This window comes from Diadema setosum, chromosome 1 (genome assembly GCF_964275005.1).
Source record: "Diadema setosum chromosome 1, eeDiaSeto1, whole genome shotgun sequence".
Lineage (NCBI taxonomy): Eukaryota > Metazoa > Echinodermata > Echinoidea > Diadematoida > Diadematidae > Diadema > Diadema setosum.
The window spans coordinates 32,595,090-32,610,039 of NC_092685.1; the positions used below are offsets into that span (position 1 = coordinate 32,595,090).

At 38.6% G+C, this 14,950-nt stretch overlaps 1 protein-coding gene across 1 annotated transcript in view; it reads right to left on the reverse strand.

Annotated features, from left to right (window-relative positions):
* LOC140229884 (uncharacterized) overlaps window positions 1-14,950 on the reverse strand; it is a 100,557-nt gene that overhangs the window by 4,235 nt on the left and 81,372 nt on the right. Inside the window, exons 9-13 of the mRNA XM_072310092.1 lie at window positions 5,801-5,903; window positions 2,913-3,108; window positions 2,218-2,336; window positions 697-772; window positions 51-182 (exon numbers count right to left, since the gene is read on the reverse strand). Coding sequence (XP_072166193.1) covers window positions 51-182; window positions 697-772; window positions 2,218-2,336; window positions 2,913-3,108; window positions 5,801-5,903 — 626 coding nt within the window. The remainder of the gene's footprint in view (window positions 1-50; window positions 183-696; window positions 773-2,217; window positions 2,337-2,912; window positions 3,109-5,800; window positions 5,904-14,950) is intronic.

Genomic DNA, 14,950 nt, shown 5'->3' on the forward strand with positions numbered 1-14,950 from the left:
AGGAACTCTTTCATCCATTTGCCCTGTTCTGAAAATGGTCCCATACTCACTGTGTTGTAGATGGCAGAAACAATCTTAAGGAGTAGGTCCAGCTTCCTGAGAGGTGAGTATGCCTCTTGCAGCTCTGAGAAGAGTCTCTTGATCTCCTCCAGGTCTTTTCCCTGGGGTGGGATGTAATTTGGCTGCACAGAAACCAGAACAAGAACAGTCAGTGGCTTAGCATTATGATTTCTCATTAACCATAGGGGAAAGAGCCCTAGATCTGGTTGTCACCATGTCATCATAAATTGTAATTGTAAGCTGGATGTAACATGATACCACCCATTGTGCGGAAGACACACGGACTTGGAAGAGCTGCTGAATAAACACTCTCACAGCTTACATCGTCTCAACAATGTCTCCTCATTACCAAGCATTCTCACTCCTAATTAAAGGCATATAAATGCCAAGACAGCGACATCATGGAATAATCAGCAACAATCAGAATGTAGCACACACAAGACAATAAAGAATATGCCTGTGCATGCTACTGTTTCTATTCAAAGTATTGAGGAAGTGAAGTGGCCAGCAAAACACACTTTACTTATGTCTAGCAAGAACACAATAGGATAAGTTATCGATCAATCAATATCACAAGGTTACTTCCTGCACAACACACTTGTCTCGGCCTTCAATTAGAACAAACTCAAGTCTCACCTTGATTCCAAGTTCCTCTGGAGATTTGGACTTTGCCTGCATGATGTTGTGATCCATCAGAGCCATGGATCCATTCCTGCATGACAAGAAGGGGAAAAAGTATGGAGAAACATGACAGGTGTATCATTAAGAATGTCAGATGGATAGATGAATACAAAAAAAAAAAAATAAAAATAATTAAAAAAAATAGATAAATAAATAAATAAATATACATATATATATATATATATATATATATATATATATATATATATATATATATATATATATATAATATATATCCCTAGTTGGCACCTTAGGGAGACAACTGGTCATTAAGGAGACAATTTTCGTGTCTCCATTGCGTAAACTGCCATTGAACATGTATATAACAAATTTGCATATAAAACAAATGGAAATGTCTTCCAAATGACCCATCTAGGAGTATATATATATATATATATATATATATATATATATATACACACATATATAAAGATGGACACAAATACAGGTAGACTGATAGATATACAGACAGATCTATATCTATATATATTATATATATATATATATATACATACATATTATATTTCGACAGACTGATGAGATGGCAGAAAAAAACCAATTGATGATCATGCCAAGGAAGAGCCAGCGAAACATGTTCAGTTCAAATTGAATTCATAATGAGACAGAAAGCAGAGAGAGAAGAATGGGCTATTAGCATTATCTTGTTTTGAGTTGAAGAGGTCAATGCAGGTTAACGGTATAAAGTGTGTTTGTGCTCATAAAATAAAAGTGAGATCAAGGGCAATATGGTCATTAAACTGGGTAACAATGGCCATTGCAGTACACTGCCCTCAGTCTTACTGAAGCCTCCAGAATTGTAATACTGAGACCAGTTCATCACAATGACTTTTTATATGATGATCACTACAATCTTCTGAACTGATTTTCACTGCTCACCATATAATAAGCATAGGGAAGTGACTCTTGATGATCACATTATTCTAAATGGGGCAGTTTCCCTCAATATGTATCATGTGATTCAGCACTGCAAAAAGACTAGTGAGCCATTCGGTGAAAGTTTGAGGAAAACTGGGACAATCCATTCCTAATTCATGAATAACCTGTTAATGAACGACCAGTTTCTAAGATATGGTATGACAAATATCATTGGTATAATCTTCTGGAGGAGCAAGATCAAGTGTCTTTTGATTTAAAAAAAAAAATGTGAGATTTATATTTCTTCACACTTCTTTTACTGTGACATTATGAATGGATGATGAGTCTCATCTAGAGTTGGGGCCATGGAATCCACAAAAATTTAAACATTTATGCTTTTGAATACATCATTGATTTTCCTCAAACTTTAACCTAGTGTTTCACTAATCTTTCTGAATCAATTGAATCTAAAACTGGATTTGAGAGAGAAAAAAAATCCCCTTAAACTGTTGATATAAAATACAAACTACCAGACACATGTATGTGTAATATCTGAGCACTGGACATTCCTACACTACGACTGCGCAATGAACTTCTTACCTGTTGTACTCATTAAGACAACTCATACTGATGTCAGACTGGAGTGGTGCCAGGACACATTGGTGAAGGGTGCCCTCTACGATCGCCTCCAAGCTGCTTGCATCCAATTCACTGGCATACTGCAGAACACAGTAAGATGCAAAATGTTACTACACAGAGATTCAAGCAATGTCAACTAGACCAGAGGAAATGACATAGTTTGCTGAGTCAGAAAACGTTACAGACATATCATCATGAAAAATGCTTGCATCATCACAACATACTTGGGTCATGCATCAACAGCCTTGTGTTCTATACTACGCTGCCACAAAAGAATTAATTGCAGACAACTAGACAACAAAAGACAAAGTGTTGATTTTCGCACTGCCACATGGTAGAGGCACTAGATGTATCAATGTTAAGTCTCCTCAAATGCACATCAAATGAAGAGTTATTGATAAGTGATATGAAGTCAGAAAAAAAAAAATGTAAAATGGACTTTTGATGTTTACTAATCACCCACAATATCTTCTGCAACATACATGCACATTGAGGTCATCATCACTGATTTATGATCTGTGACACAGGATCCACATAAAAAAGATTCACTGTGAATATAAGCTTAAAGAGCCCTCTACCCCTTTCATCTATCCCGTGCTATTTATCACTGATGCACATATTTGCAGACAACCAGGAACAGAAAACAAGTTCTCTACCTTGTTGATGACAGCATTAACCTCTGGCTCCCTGTTGTTCAAGAGGTAGTTCTTGGTGCCACTCATGAACTGTCGCACACTTCGGAGCACCACCTCTGGTTTATCTGTCTCACACTTCTCCTCTTGAGTTCGGATGAAGCTGTGAACCAGGGCCCCCAGCCCAATGCTGCTGTCTGTGCTGCTCTTTGCCACCACCCTACCATGAGGAAACAGGTGGGAATAGTTGATTGATATGAAAGTAGCAGTTTCTGTGAAACATTTCATATCAGTCACCTACATTCCTTCTGTTGCATTCTACCATTAGTATTCTTGCATCACACACATTCCTCTGAGTTAAAACATTACATACATGTATGCACCTTGTATTTATTTCTTGAGTGATACTTTATTCTGTCCATGAGCTTCACTGTCAACTAACAGTAACTACTGCATCAAAATGAAATAAGATTATCTTTATACGCTGTCTATGCGACAATGCACACACTCATACACACAATATAGGGAAAGAAAAACAAGAAAGACTGGCTTTGGTAATGTTGAGGAGTTAAGTAAAAGACTCGATATAGACAAATTTCAATATATGAGCTCTAGGAGGGGAGGGCAAGCTGCTATGAACATGCTGAAGTTGCTTTTTTCCTGGCTTTCCCAGGCAACTACCATAGTTCTACTTGTGGCCTCTGCTGAATGAAGCAAGATTGTTACGCCATCATGCTAGCTTTTGGAGCTGATGGCAAGATGGGTGTACAATCATGTGCAATATGTTCCACCCATAGTATCTCAAGCTACAAGTGGCTGCATCAATACTAGCAATACCTGAAACTAAAACTATCAGCCTCACACTCAGAGGCAAGGCAAAATTGCTTATCATCATTTAGTGCATCCCTGATCACTTGTGTTGCAGCCCAGATTTCAACCCTTTACACAGTAAACACCAGCGATTATCACTGTACAAGCAGAACGAGTCATATATTTCCTCAGTGTTTGATCACTACTGCAAGGCCACATCTGTCAAAAATCTGTTGCATCACCTGGCCCACTAGGGGCCCACAGCACAGTGTGGTGAATCAAATATACCTCCCAATGATCTCAATTGGGAAGGAAGTGGTCATTTGTCCTCTTTCAGATTCTGTTTTCAGGTCAGGTTTAGCACAACTTCATGCTAATCCCTCAGAACTCTAACAGGACTTTATTAAAAAACCAAGTCATCTTTTTAAGGGGTGTGTCAGTTTTGCCCCTTTATACTGTCCTTCAAAGAATGATGTCAATCTGTCAGTTTGGCATAAGATATGTGGAATAAATTACGCATTATCTTCAATCTCAAGCAAAGAAAATATGATGTAATACCAGTCATATATGAAACAGTTCCACAGTTCTAGGTACATTAATTTTGTTGTTATGGTTGTTTAGTGACTTAGCAAACTTTGTGAAGGGAGGAGGAAGAGAGAGAGAGAGGTCTGTATCGCCATAGTGACTCATGCTACCGTGACTCATAGCAAGATAAAAAGATCACTGTCTGGCATTCTGCAGATCAAGCCTGTGTGTCAGTCCTGCCCCTGAACACGTCTTTGATGATATGGGACAAGGACAACGTGCATTTCAACAAGTATCTATCATCTTCAATCACACACACACAAACACATGAAGTCTTCCCTATCCCTTTTCACTTGATGTTTTCTCCCTTCAGGATGCAGACAATCAGATATCTGAATTTCTGTGTTATTTGCTTTTACTGTAAAATTTTAACTACAGTACAGCTTTGTTTACATCTGTTCAATTTCCAACAACCAACTGCATTATATGATGAATTCTGTTGACTATTTTGAAATATTCTGCAACGTGTCTGCCCTTAAACTTCCTGACATGTCATATTCTTATCTGAGTTTAACTGGAAACAGGACTTAGTTCTGGTTTATCTTGAAATTTGCTCTGGGTGAAAAAACACGATCATGTCGTAGATGTGATTAAGAGCATACTCTAAATGAACTAACTTAGTTCTTGAGATGTAAGTGTAAAAGATACTTCAAATGATGTTTAACTTAGAACGTTTCTACATTTTCTCATGCAATATTAGGATCATGAAGTAGAAAGAAAAAAAGTGCTACAGCTTGCAAACACCTACTCCTCCCTATACATCGATACACACTTTGCGTCATCAGTCTCATGTATAACCTGTGATTGAGTGTGCTTACGGCACCTGCTTCACAAGCTCAAAATAGATGCCACCAGAAGCCAAACAAAGCTTGCTGAGTCATTTCATTTCAGGGCCCACTGGACTTTGAAAAAACATGAAGCTATTAACAATGACAACAAAGGGAATTCAAAGAAGGGTCTCTGTACCTCTTGCTCTGATTGGCTGAAAGCCACTTTTTGCCTGATTTGTTGAAATGCCTGTGACTTTTGACGAATCAGGGCCCAGATCCAGCTCACACTTTGAGATAGTCTGGGCACGGTGACAAACACTGGCCTTTACAGACAATGGATCATCTCTCTTGTGATTGTTAACATATTATCTTGATATCATAACTTGACTTCATCAAGGTGTAATGTGTCATCTCTCTCTCTCTCTCTCTCTCTCTCATACAAACACACATAAGCACACACACATGTCATTCTCTTGTGTTAACATTTGAGGATTTACATTTTCATGTACTGACTTTTACTATTTCTCATCTTACATCACCATTCAAATTCATAATTCCAACATTCATAATGTATAGCTTTCTCTCATCTTTCAGTGACCATTAAATGCGTTGTAATCGCTGCCTCAAAGTCATTTTCAATGTCACACTGCCCCTTGCAAGCACCACACTGCACATATTACCCCATGACCACTCCACACTGACCCCACCCAAACCCTGGAGTGGCCCTGGACTGCACCCCTGTCTCACCTCAGGATCGTCTCTTGGATGTCCACACTTGGGTCCCGCTTCCGACTTTTGCCCGAGGATATCCTGTGTAACCTCTCGCTGGCCTTCTCTGATCCCTTCTTGGCTGTGTGGGTTCATACAAATCAAAGCTGACATAGATTAGAAGGAGTGGGCAAGATATCAGGCTGACTACGCAAGATGTTAACAAGAGATATAAATATATGGAAAGACGTGTAACAATTCATATAGAAAGGACAAATAGAATGGAGAATATGTGTGTGTATGTGAGAGAGAGAGATAAGGGAAAAAGAACAGAATGATGAAGAGGAAGGGGAAAAATGAGTGTAAAAAATATGACATACATAGTCCAAATTCACAAAGAAGAACAGAAAAACAAAACATAATTAAAAACAAAAGTGTTCAGTGCCAATGGGGTAAGTAAAAGAAAAAATAGAGCAGAAGAATGAGGTTCACCTTCATTGAAATCATAGAACAAATTCATGGGAGAATAAATGGAGAAAAATATGTACTAGACAATTAAATACATTTTTTTTTTTTTTTAAATAGACACACGGGTGTAACGACAAAAACAATAACATTTGGAACTTTGAAACTGAAGATGTGCTTGGCTGAAAGTAAACATGAGGTTGAACAAATTGGGGGGGGGGGGGGAGAATCGACATCAAGAAGCAAGTATAGCAAGGTCAGATTTAAAAAAGAAGAAGAAAGAAATATGATGAAAAAGAGAGAGAAGGGATATATGGCCAGAAACAAAGACAAACAGTAGAGTAGAGGGTACTTGAAAGTTGGTCAGTAAGAACACAACAGGATGTTTCTGAGTTGTCTTACATAATTCAATGAATGTGTATGCAGGGAATAACAGGAAATTAAATAACATTAACAGTAGCTACTTAAAGATATTGAAACATAGCAGAGACCCCCATAGATATAGGATGCATACCTAATAGATGATCGTTAATCAAGTGCACATAGCATGTACAACAAATAATAGAAGCATGGACCTACTACACATGGACATTCATCGCTTGTTAACTAATTCATGTACCTGTTTCTGTCAAAAGCGTTACAAAAGCATTTTAAACATGCTTTCCTGCATTGATCTTATCATCAGTGCCGACAGCCAGCCTGGATAAAAACAAGACAACGCTTTGAGAAATCTAAAAACTACATGCGCAGAAGATAGTAATTCTCTTAAATCAAGACAAATGCATGTGCAGTTGTAGTGTACATTGGAAAATTATCGCTCAAGTAATTTCATTTGCGAAATGTGCGTACTTTACAAGAGAAAGCGATCATTTTGGCAGGTTGATTGTGATTTGTAATCTAATTTTTCACATTTTTTGCACATTGCTCCGAGTAAACGTGGACAGTAACCGTAGATGACATGTATGTCCTATCATTAAGCCGTATGATGTTACATGCTTGTCCACAAGTGTCCACTTCAGTAATTTTCAGTTTTGTGACAGGAAAGCGGTCATGTTTTCAGGTTTGCTGCTCCCTTTCATCGGTGTTTATTCAGAGGCAGTTGAGTCTGAAAAGGCACCTTAGCAAAATAAGACTGCAATGAGGGAAATAATTCTTTTGTCAGTGACGATGCACGACTTGCACAGTCGTCATTATCCAAGCACCTGAATGTACTCATCAAGATATGCACATAATCAGGTGGCAGCGGTGATGATGGGATCAAAGAAGGACCTTTGTTACTAGTCCATGTGTGTAGTAGTAGGTCCATGATAGAAGCCAGTAATATACTACACAGTAACACTGCATTTACATCAAACAAAGTCAGAACTACTGTCTTTATCATGCTAGACACATTACAAGTGAGGAAAAATTGGCATTTACTCTTTGCCAGAGTGACTTCAGTGGGGATTGAATAATGGGAATTATGGCACATTGAAGATGACACACTCCCTTTGGCTACCTGAACCAATGACAACTCAATTTGGGTTATTGCAGCACATCATAAATATGTCCAAACCTTGCCCAAAAGACCTCATAATGTGTTTTTAGTACTGAGATATAAAAGTATTTCCTAAACTTTGTTTAATCTTTATTCAAACTAGATGGAATGTCTGATTTCTTCAGGTTTTCCTGGACAAAAGATTTCAACTTGTGGCATAAACTAAGCAAACTGCTTGTTTATTGGATGATGTGGTTCAGTTACCAATGTGATGTATTCTTACACCAACCACCTTCGGCGTATCTTTTCCCCAACATCTGTGATGATTAATACATGGCTAAGACATTCTAGCTCTATGAAGATAATACTTCCCTTTGAAGCCATTTAAGATTTTAGCCATAGAGATTTTATCCAAAACATCTCTGTGGACTCAGATGATGCAAAAATATTTGAAGAACACATTAATTACATTTGAGGAAACTCAGATAATCCATTCAAAGGTTATAAATATGTTAAGATTTGGTCAAATCCATGTGCTGTCATTGCAGGATAAAAAAAAAAATAAAAAAAAAAAAAAACTTGCAAAAAGGTACACAATCCTTTAAGGTATTACTACCTTTTACAGAATAATATTCTTTCACCTGCCTTCTACGGAGGAACACTTAGTCATGAGCTCTTTCATTATGCTATATTTCTAAAAATATGAAAACATGTGGAATTCTCTTAATATCCCCAAATTTATCATCACATATTTTTTTTTACAGTTTTCTTATCCAATGATGATGACACATTATTTTATTCAAAACATCAAAATTCATACTTTTTGAATGGCTTTATATCAAACTTAACTGATGTATTCTTATAAATTTCTGTATCTACAGAATCAACACAAAATTTGGGGGTAAATTCCCCTTTAAAAGAGGATGTGCTATTTTTGTGTTTCTATACAACCACTTCCTCTTTCTTACAGCTAAGATCTACAAGGCAAAATGACTGTGAGGGTTCAAAGGCTGAAAGAGTGTGGTCTTGTCTGGTTTCTGCACATTCAGAGTGGTGTGCTTGTCAGATACTGAAAAAAAATCTTACCTCACACTGTTAACCACTAACAACAACCTACACAATAGTCAATCCATGTTTCACACCATGTCAAATATGCAGCTCTCTAAATGCATGCACGACTGACTGTGAATGAGAATGCAGGTTTTGTTGTCAAAAGGAATAAAGGGTCAAGCTAAGTTCCACTCCCTCAAGCATGTTTAAAGGATCGAGCCATCCGAACTCAACTACATTATGTAAACCCTAGCAAAACCAGGAGACTTAAAAATACAATTGTACCTAAACACAATGATGTGCTATGAATATGATTTGAATAACATTATTCTGGAAATATGGTCCTAGTTTGCTTTCATTCTGCTGACAACCAGCTACATGGTCGTGAAAGGATCAAATATACATCAGTGGAGAAAACAGAGTACATGATGCTGTACACGCAGAAATTTTCACAACATTTCTGAGACCACAATCACCAGCGATTTTGGAAAATATCCTGTTTTTCAAAGTCATGTAACCTTATATAGAAGCATTTAGAAATGCATCAGAGCAAATTTTGAGAGAAAATTGCAAGCTCTGCTGTGATGTAAAATTCTTTAAGCTATGGCTATGGCACTTTCAATGTACAGTGGCATTATTGCGATTTATTGATCATCTCTGTGTGTCCAGTTGTGTGTTTGAGGAAAATATGAGTCAGGTATGTGAATGTTGCACACAAAGGGTTAATAGATAATTATGGTGGTCCTGATAGGGACAGGATTTGTGATTTGTTACATATCTGACTGACAAATCTTTCAATGACAAATTTTAAAGGCAAAACAGACAAAGATTTTACAACCACAACTTCATTCCAAGAACCAAGATTTGTAGTACCATGGCTTTGTCCCATCAATTTCTTTTTCTCTGTCAAGCATCAGTAAGGCAGAAAAAAAAATTTGGTTATCTGCACCCTGGATTTCCCTGCTGCTTAATGACTCAATGATTTGAGAATTTCCATATGAATTGAGTACAAGATGGGCCAGGTAAAATGGATTCTGTGCAACATTCATGGTATGCATTTACAAAATGGTCAGGGTTCATGAACGCACTGTTTCTGTGTCAAGCTTGATGACACCTTTCTCTGTGACGTCAATGTGGATCCCCTTACCTATCAGTGTGCCTGCATCCCATGGCAACAAAAACTTCTGTGACAAGATACTTATCGCACTTGTCGGCCACATCCCCCAATCCGTGCTGCTGAGCATGCATTATCAGTCTGTCCACACACTGTATCTCTAAACCATTTCCTCTCCCTACGCGAGTTCACGACAGGAAGAACACTGTCTTGCTGTCATATCTGTCATTGGCCGTGGAGCAATTCTTCTGGGTTGTCTGATTACATCTCATGGATGACAATGGGGCCCTTGGTGCAAATAGCTACTGAGGTCATATTCAGTTTTTCTTTCTCAGGATCCCCCTCTTGTTCTGATGGGATGATAGATCGCTCAGGACTGCAATGGTGCAACAGGTTGTAATAACCTCTGGCGACTTATAACATGACTCCAGTGAACATCCCTTGGCTCAAACACTGATTTTCAAAGGCATATATCGTCGCTGGGGTGACAAAACCTCGTATCTCAAAATCGTCAAATGTTCAGGAGAGCGAAAAAACATGGCGGCCAAAGCACTATAGTGAATGGGAAAGCCTTCTCTTTGACATGTCATGGTGGCTTCATTTTTGGAGTAAGACAGTTAGGATTTGGCCAAGACATCACTTGACACATTATTTGACCATTAAGCTAAAAAAAAATTTTTGACATTTTTGAGATACGAGGTCTTGTCACCCCAGCGACGATATACGCTACTGCTTACAATGATATTTGGGTAGTGCAAATCTACTGAAACTTGTAACAGAATCTGCTGTCAATGGTTGTTTTCCTTTGAAAATATTGTGTACATGTATTTGTTTGTATACGCATGTCTGCATGTATGTATGTTTAAGCAAAGGAAGTTCAAGAGAATGGAGTCACAACCGTTTTATTTCCTTTGCTAGATGTACGATGCCACCGCTCAAAAATTTTTGAAGCATGTGCCAAACAGGATCTGCCACACAGATAGGAAGACAATTGACTTGTGTCTCATTGCATAATCACCAGCAGCCACTTTCTAGGGAAGATATGTCTTTGTGATGGTAATTACTTTTTGCTATCCCTTCTTATAAAAGGTAGGTGGTACAGACACTAGAACCCCGTTTACAATGAGTGAAAGGGCTCGGCCGCAGCCGAGCCCGGCCTTTTCTCACTGTAAACACAAACTAGGCCAAATGCGGTACCAAATTTAGTCTGGCTTCCAGACCCTCTGTCCGTACTATTTTGCTATTCAGGATATTAACGCCCTCAACGTCGAAAACAAGTATATCTTAAGGTGGTTTTGTCCTGCAGAGGCCGTTGCCTTCGGCAAAGGCAGTGACTTGGTCGCCACGGAGTCCAGTTGGCAAAGGGTCTGGAAACCAGAGTATACCACATTGCGACTGGCGCCCTCCAAATAATAGTGTTTGTTTACAAGCAAAGTGCCACTTCGACAAAATATTGAAAGGTTTGAATTAAAAGCCCGGGCCGAGCCCAGCACTGTAAATAGACAGAATTGCGGGGCCGAGTTCCGCAATTGAGGCCGTGGCTCGGCCGTGGCTCGGCCAGGCCCTGCACTGTAAACGGGGTCTTGGATGCGCGAATAAAAATTGCACAAAAAATGCTGAAATAAAGATGAAAATTACTCGACTGGGCATACCCGGGCACTAATCTATCTATCAATAAAGAATTATATGTGAAGATTATTCCATATTAGTTTTATTTGTGGAAATTAAGTGGAAAAGTGATAAAACTGGCTTTCCAGGATAGTACAATTTTAAACATTGTCACTTGATGCAGCTCTGATTTACACTTTTGCACATATTTCTGGAGGGGATTGACTTATGTTTTACATGCTTTATCATTAAGTGAAATTTCATTTCATTTAATGAATAAATAAGCAAAATATGGCCAACATTGTGTTAGCGTTCAAAAGGAATCTTCAGATTGCTCAGCAAGACGGCAGTGTCGAACATCAATCATCATAGGCACAATAAATGCTCCTTTGAATTCTTTCGTACATCAATACAAAACTGACAACTGTTTGAATAATTATAGCCAGTTGGAACTCCAGCTACATTGTATGAAACCTCCTTGGTTTAAGTGTCTACATATTTATGACGTATAAATTCATGTATATGTATAGTCACCTGCTAAACTTCTAACATTTGTTGCCTCTCTCAGGCTAATTGCCATCAGGGAATATCCCCCGCATGCCTCCCCTCCAGCTGGGTGACAAAATGAAGAGGACTGGGAGAAACCTTGGCACACTTTACAGTGCCCTATGTGTCATGATGATAGCTGCCCCTTCTAGATCTCTAGTCATGATTCACACACGGTCACTTCCCCCCTGGGAACTAGTGCAAGTCTCTTGAGGGAGTACAGTGAATAACATTCTGCTACAATGTATAACATTCTGCATGACAGATCATGCTGGGACTCTACATAACCCTGGGAGAAACAGATTGCCACATAAACTCTGCTGATATTCTATGTCTTTTTTTTTTTCAGAGAGAATGAGAGTGTAAGAGCAAGAGAGACAGAGATATATAAACAGGTTAAAAAAAAAATTGAAAAGACGGTCACAAACATATCAAAATAGACAGATAAAAAGATAATGGCAGATACATAGATTGATACATGGATAGATAGACACGATAGGCATATGTAGGTAAGTGGACGAGGAGATGGATATAGATAGTTAGATAGATATATGGATAGATACATAGATAGATAGAGAGAGAGAGAGAAAAGAAAGAGATACAGGGATAGACAGATAGATAGACTGGATTAATGAAAAATGGTATTTCCTCTCTCGACGACCCACAAACCACTAGTTCAGGGTTTAATTGTACCCAGTTTTGAAAAACAGGAAAAGGGGTATTACCTTTGACATTTACATCTATGCCCCACTTAACATGTACTTTTTTTTTTTTTTTATGTTCTATGGAGCCATGTTATCCAGATCTTTTCCAAACATATTCAATACAGGCCTTTTGCTTACACAGTATGCCACACATATTTGCAGATTAACGTCTCGTAACTTGATGCTGTACACATTCTGCCAGATTACCTCCGGTACTCCCTATCAAGTTTTCCGAGTTTCACTTATTGCATAGAAAACTTGGGGCATGAAAATATCCACATGTATCTTAACATCACAGAGGTTGTTATTACTCTTTATGAATACGATCACATACTCGATCTCAGATAGATTGAGCATACAATCTTCATTACAAAGAATAACAGCAGCAAAGATACCTAATTACAGTCTCTCCACAAATCATATTCCATTTATTCTCATAACAAACCTAGATTGTATTTCATAAGCAGTCTCCACAGTGGAGATGTATATGACATTTGACATCAGTTAAACTCTAGTGATGTGTCATATTTTCAACTCTTTTGAGCTATACCTGCATCTACTACCACTTTGTACATAATGCAACACCAAGTATTTCATTGACATTACTGAAGATCGAGTGGATGGTGACTTTCTCGACATTGTGATGTCATTGTATAACAGAAGGCAGAGTTCATTGACTGAAATAAAACAACATAGTTGCACAAAAAAAAAGAGAAGATTTTTGCAAATCTCCTGAAAAGGGGTGCAGCCTCTTAGACACGTCCAAACAACGTGACCTTGACCTGTTTTATCCACCAAATCTTCCATACTAGCAGAGTAGAGACATTCAGTGACTCATTTATCCCCTTGCATAGCCCCATATCGTTACCATACCTCCATAAAGCCACAGGGCTACTCCCTGTACCTAAGATTAATGCGCATCATTCTCAGGTTCTGATACCTCCGCGTGTGATGAGTAAAACGCACACCAGTTTCCTCCCGTATGGATTAATCTGCCACTGTCACTGCAAAATACGGTCATTGTCCAACCCAATAAAGTGCATCTGTGCCTACAAAGTTCTTCCAGACATGAATATATTGACAAACAGAATTAAAACTATATGCTAACCCACTGCCTCTAATAAACAGAAATTTTTCAATCAGTTTTATAAGAAGAGACCTGCGAGTCTCACGTTCACCTCAGCATTGGACTTTGCCTTCATGGCACTTCACCAAAACAAAATATTTCAAAAATCTTTACGATTTGCGTGGTCAAGAGCAGGCCCCTTGTCCACTACCCTCCTAATGTTGGGTATTTGGGACCAACCTAGGGGCCTCCCTGGAGATACCACCACCATCTGTATTAAAACTATGAGCCCTTGCCCAAAGTTATGATTCCTGCTATAAAGTTTGGTCAAAATCCAGCAATCTTTTTTTCAGTCAGATTAAAAAGAAATCTGCAAAATGTCATGGATGGTGCATAATGCCCGGACAGTGGGCAATCACAATAGCTCACTTGAGCCATTTGGCTCAGGTGAAATAACTACTAGAGAAGAGGGATTCTTGGAGGGAGAGTGGGATGCCCATGGGAGTCATGGTGCAAGTAGGGATCACTCCTGGATCTGCCACAACCAAACTTGAAACTACAATTGCTTAAAATGCACTTAACCATGGCATTAACATATTTCAGTCACTTTTGGCTCTAGAGAAGCAAGTTTTAAAAATATTATGGAGATCCTCTTCCTCTAACTAGGGTAGTACTGCCAAGTTTGGTGGAAATCCATCATAAGGTGCCATGAGCACAGAAAGGTGGACCTGTGAGCTATACCAATAGGCACTATTATGATTATTATTGAAGAAAGAGAGGAAAAGGTAAAAAAAGTCTTGCACAATGGAAAATGCTTGCTAATGCTGGACAATGAATGACCACAATAACTCACTTTGGTGGAAATCCATCATAGGGTTTTCAAGAAGAAGTGGAACATGTCAAAAGTCTTCCACGATCGACAAGGCACAACGGATGCTGGACATTGAATGACCACAATAGCTCATTTGAGCCTTTGGCTAAGGCGAACGGAAAAGCCTGTCTGTTTCCCCCAAACCAATAGATTACATATCATGGCTAACTATGGAGGTTGTCTCATCAGCTGTTAGACTACTGTATTCCAAGGCATGAGTCAGAAAAACGTAAGCTAGAGTTCGATATCAAAAGGAAGGGTTCACAGAAGAGGCTGGTTGTACTACCT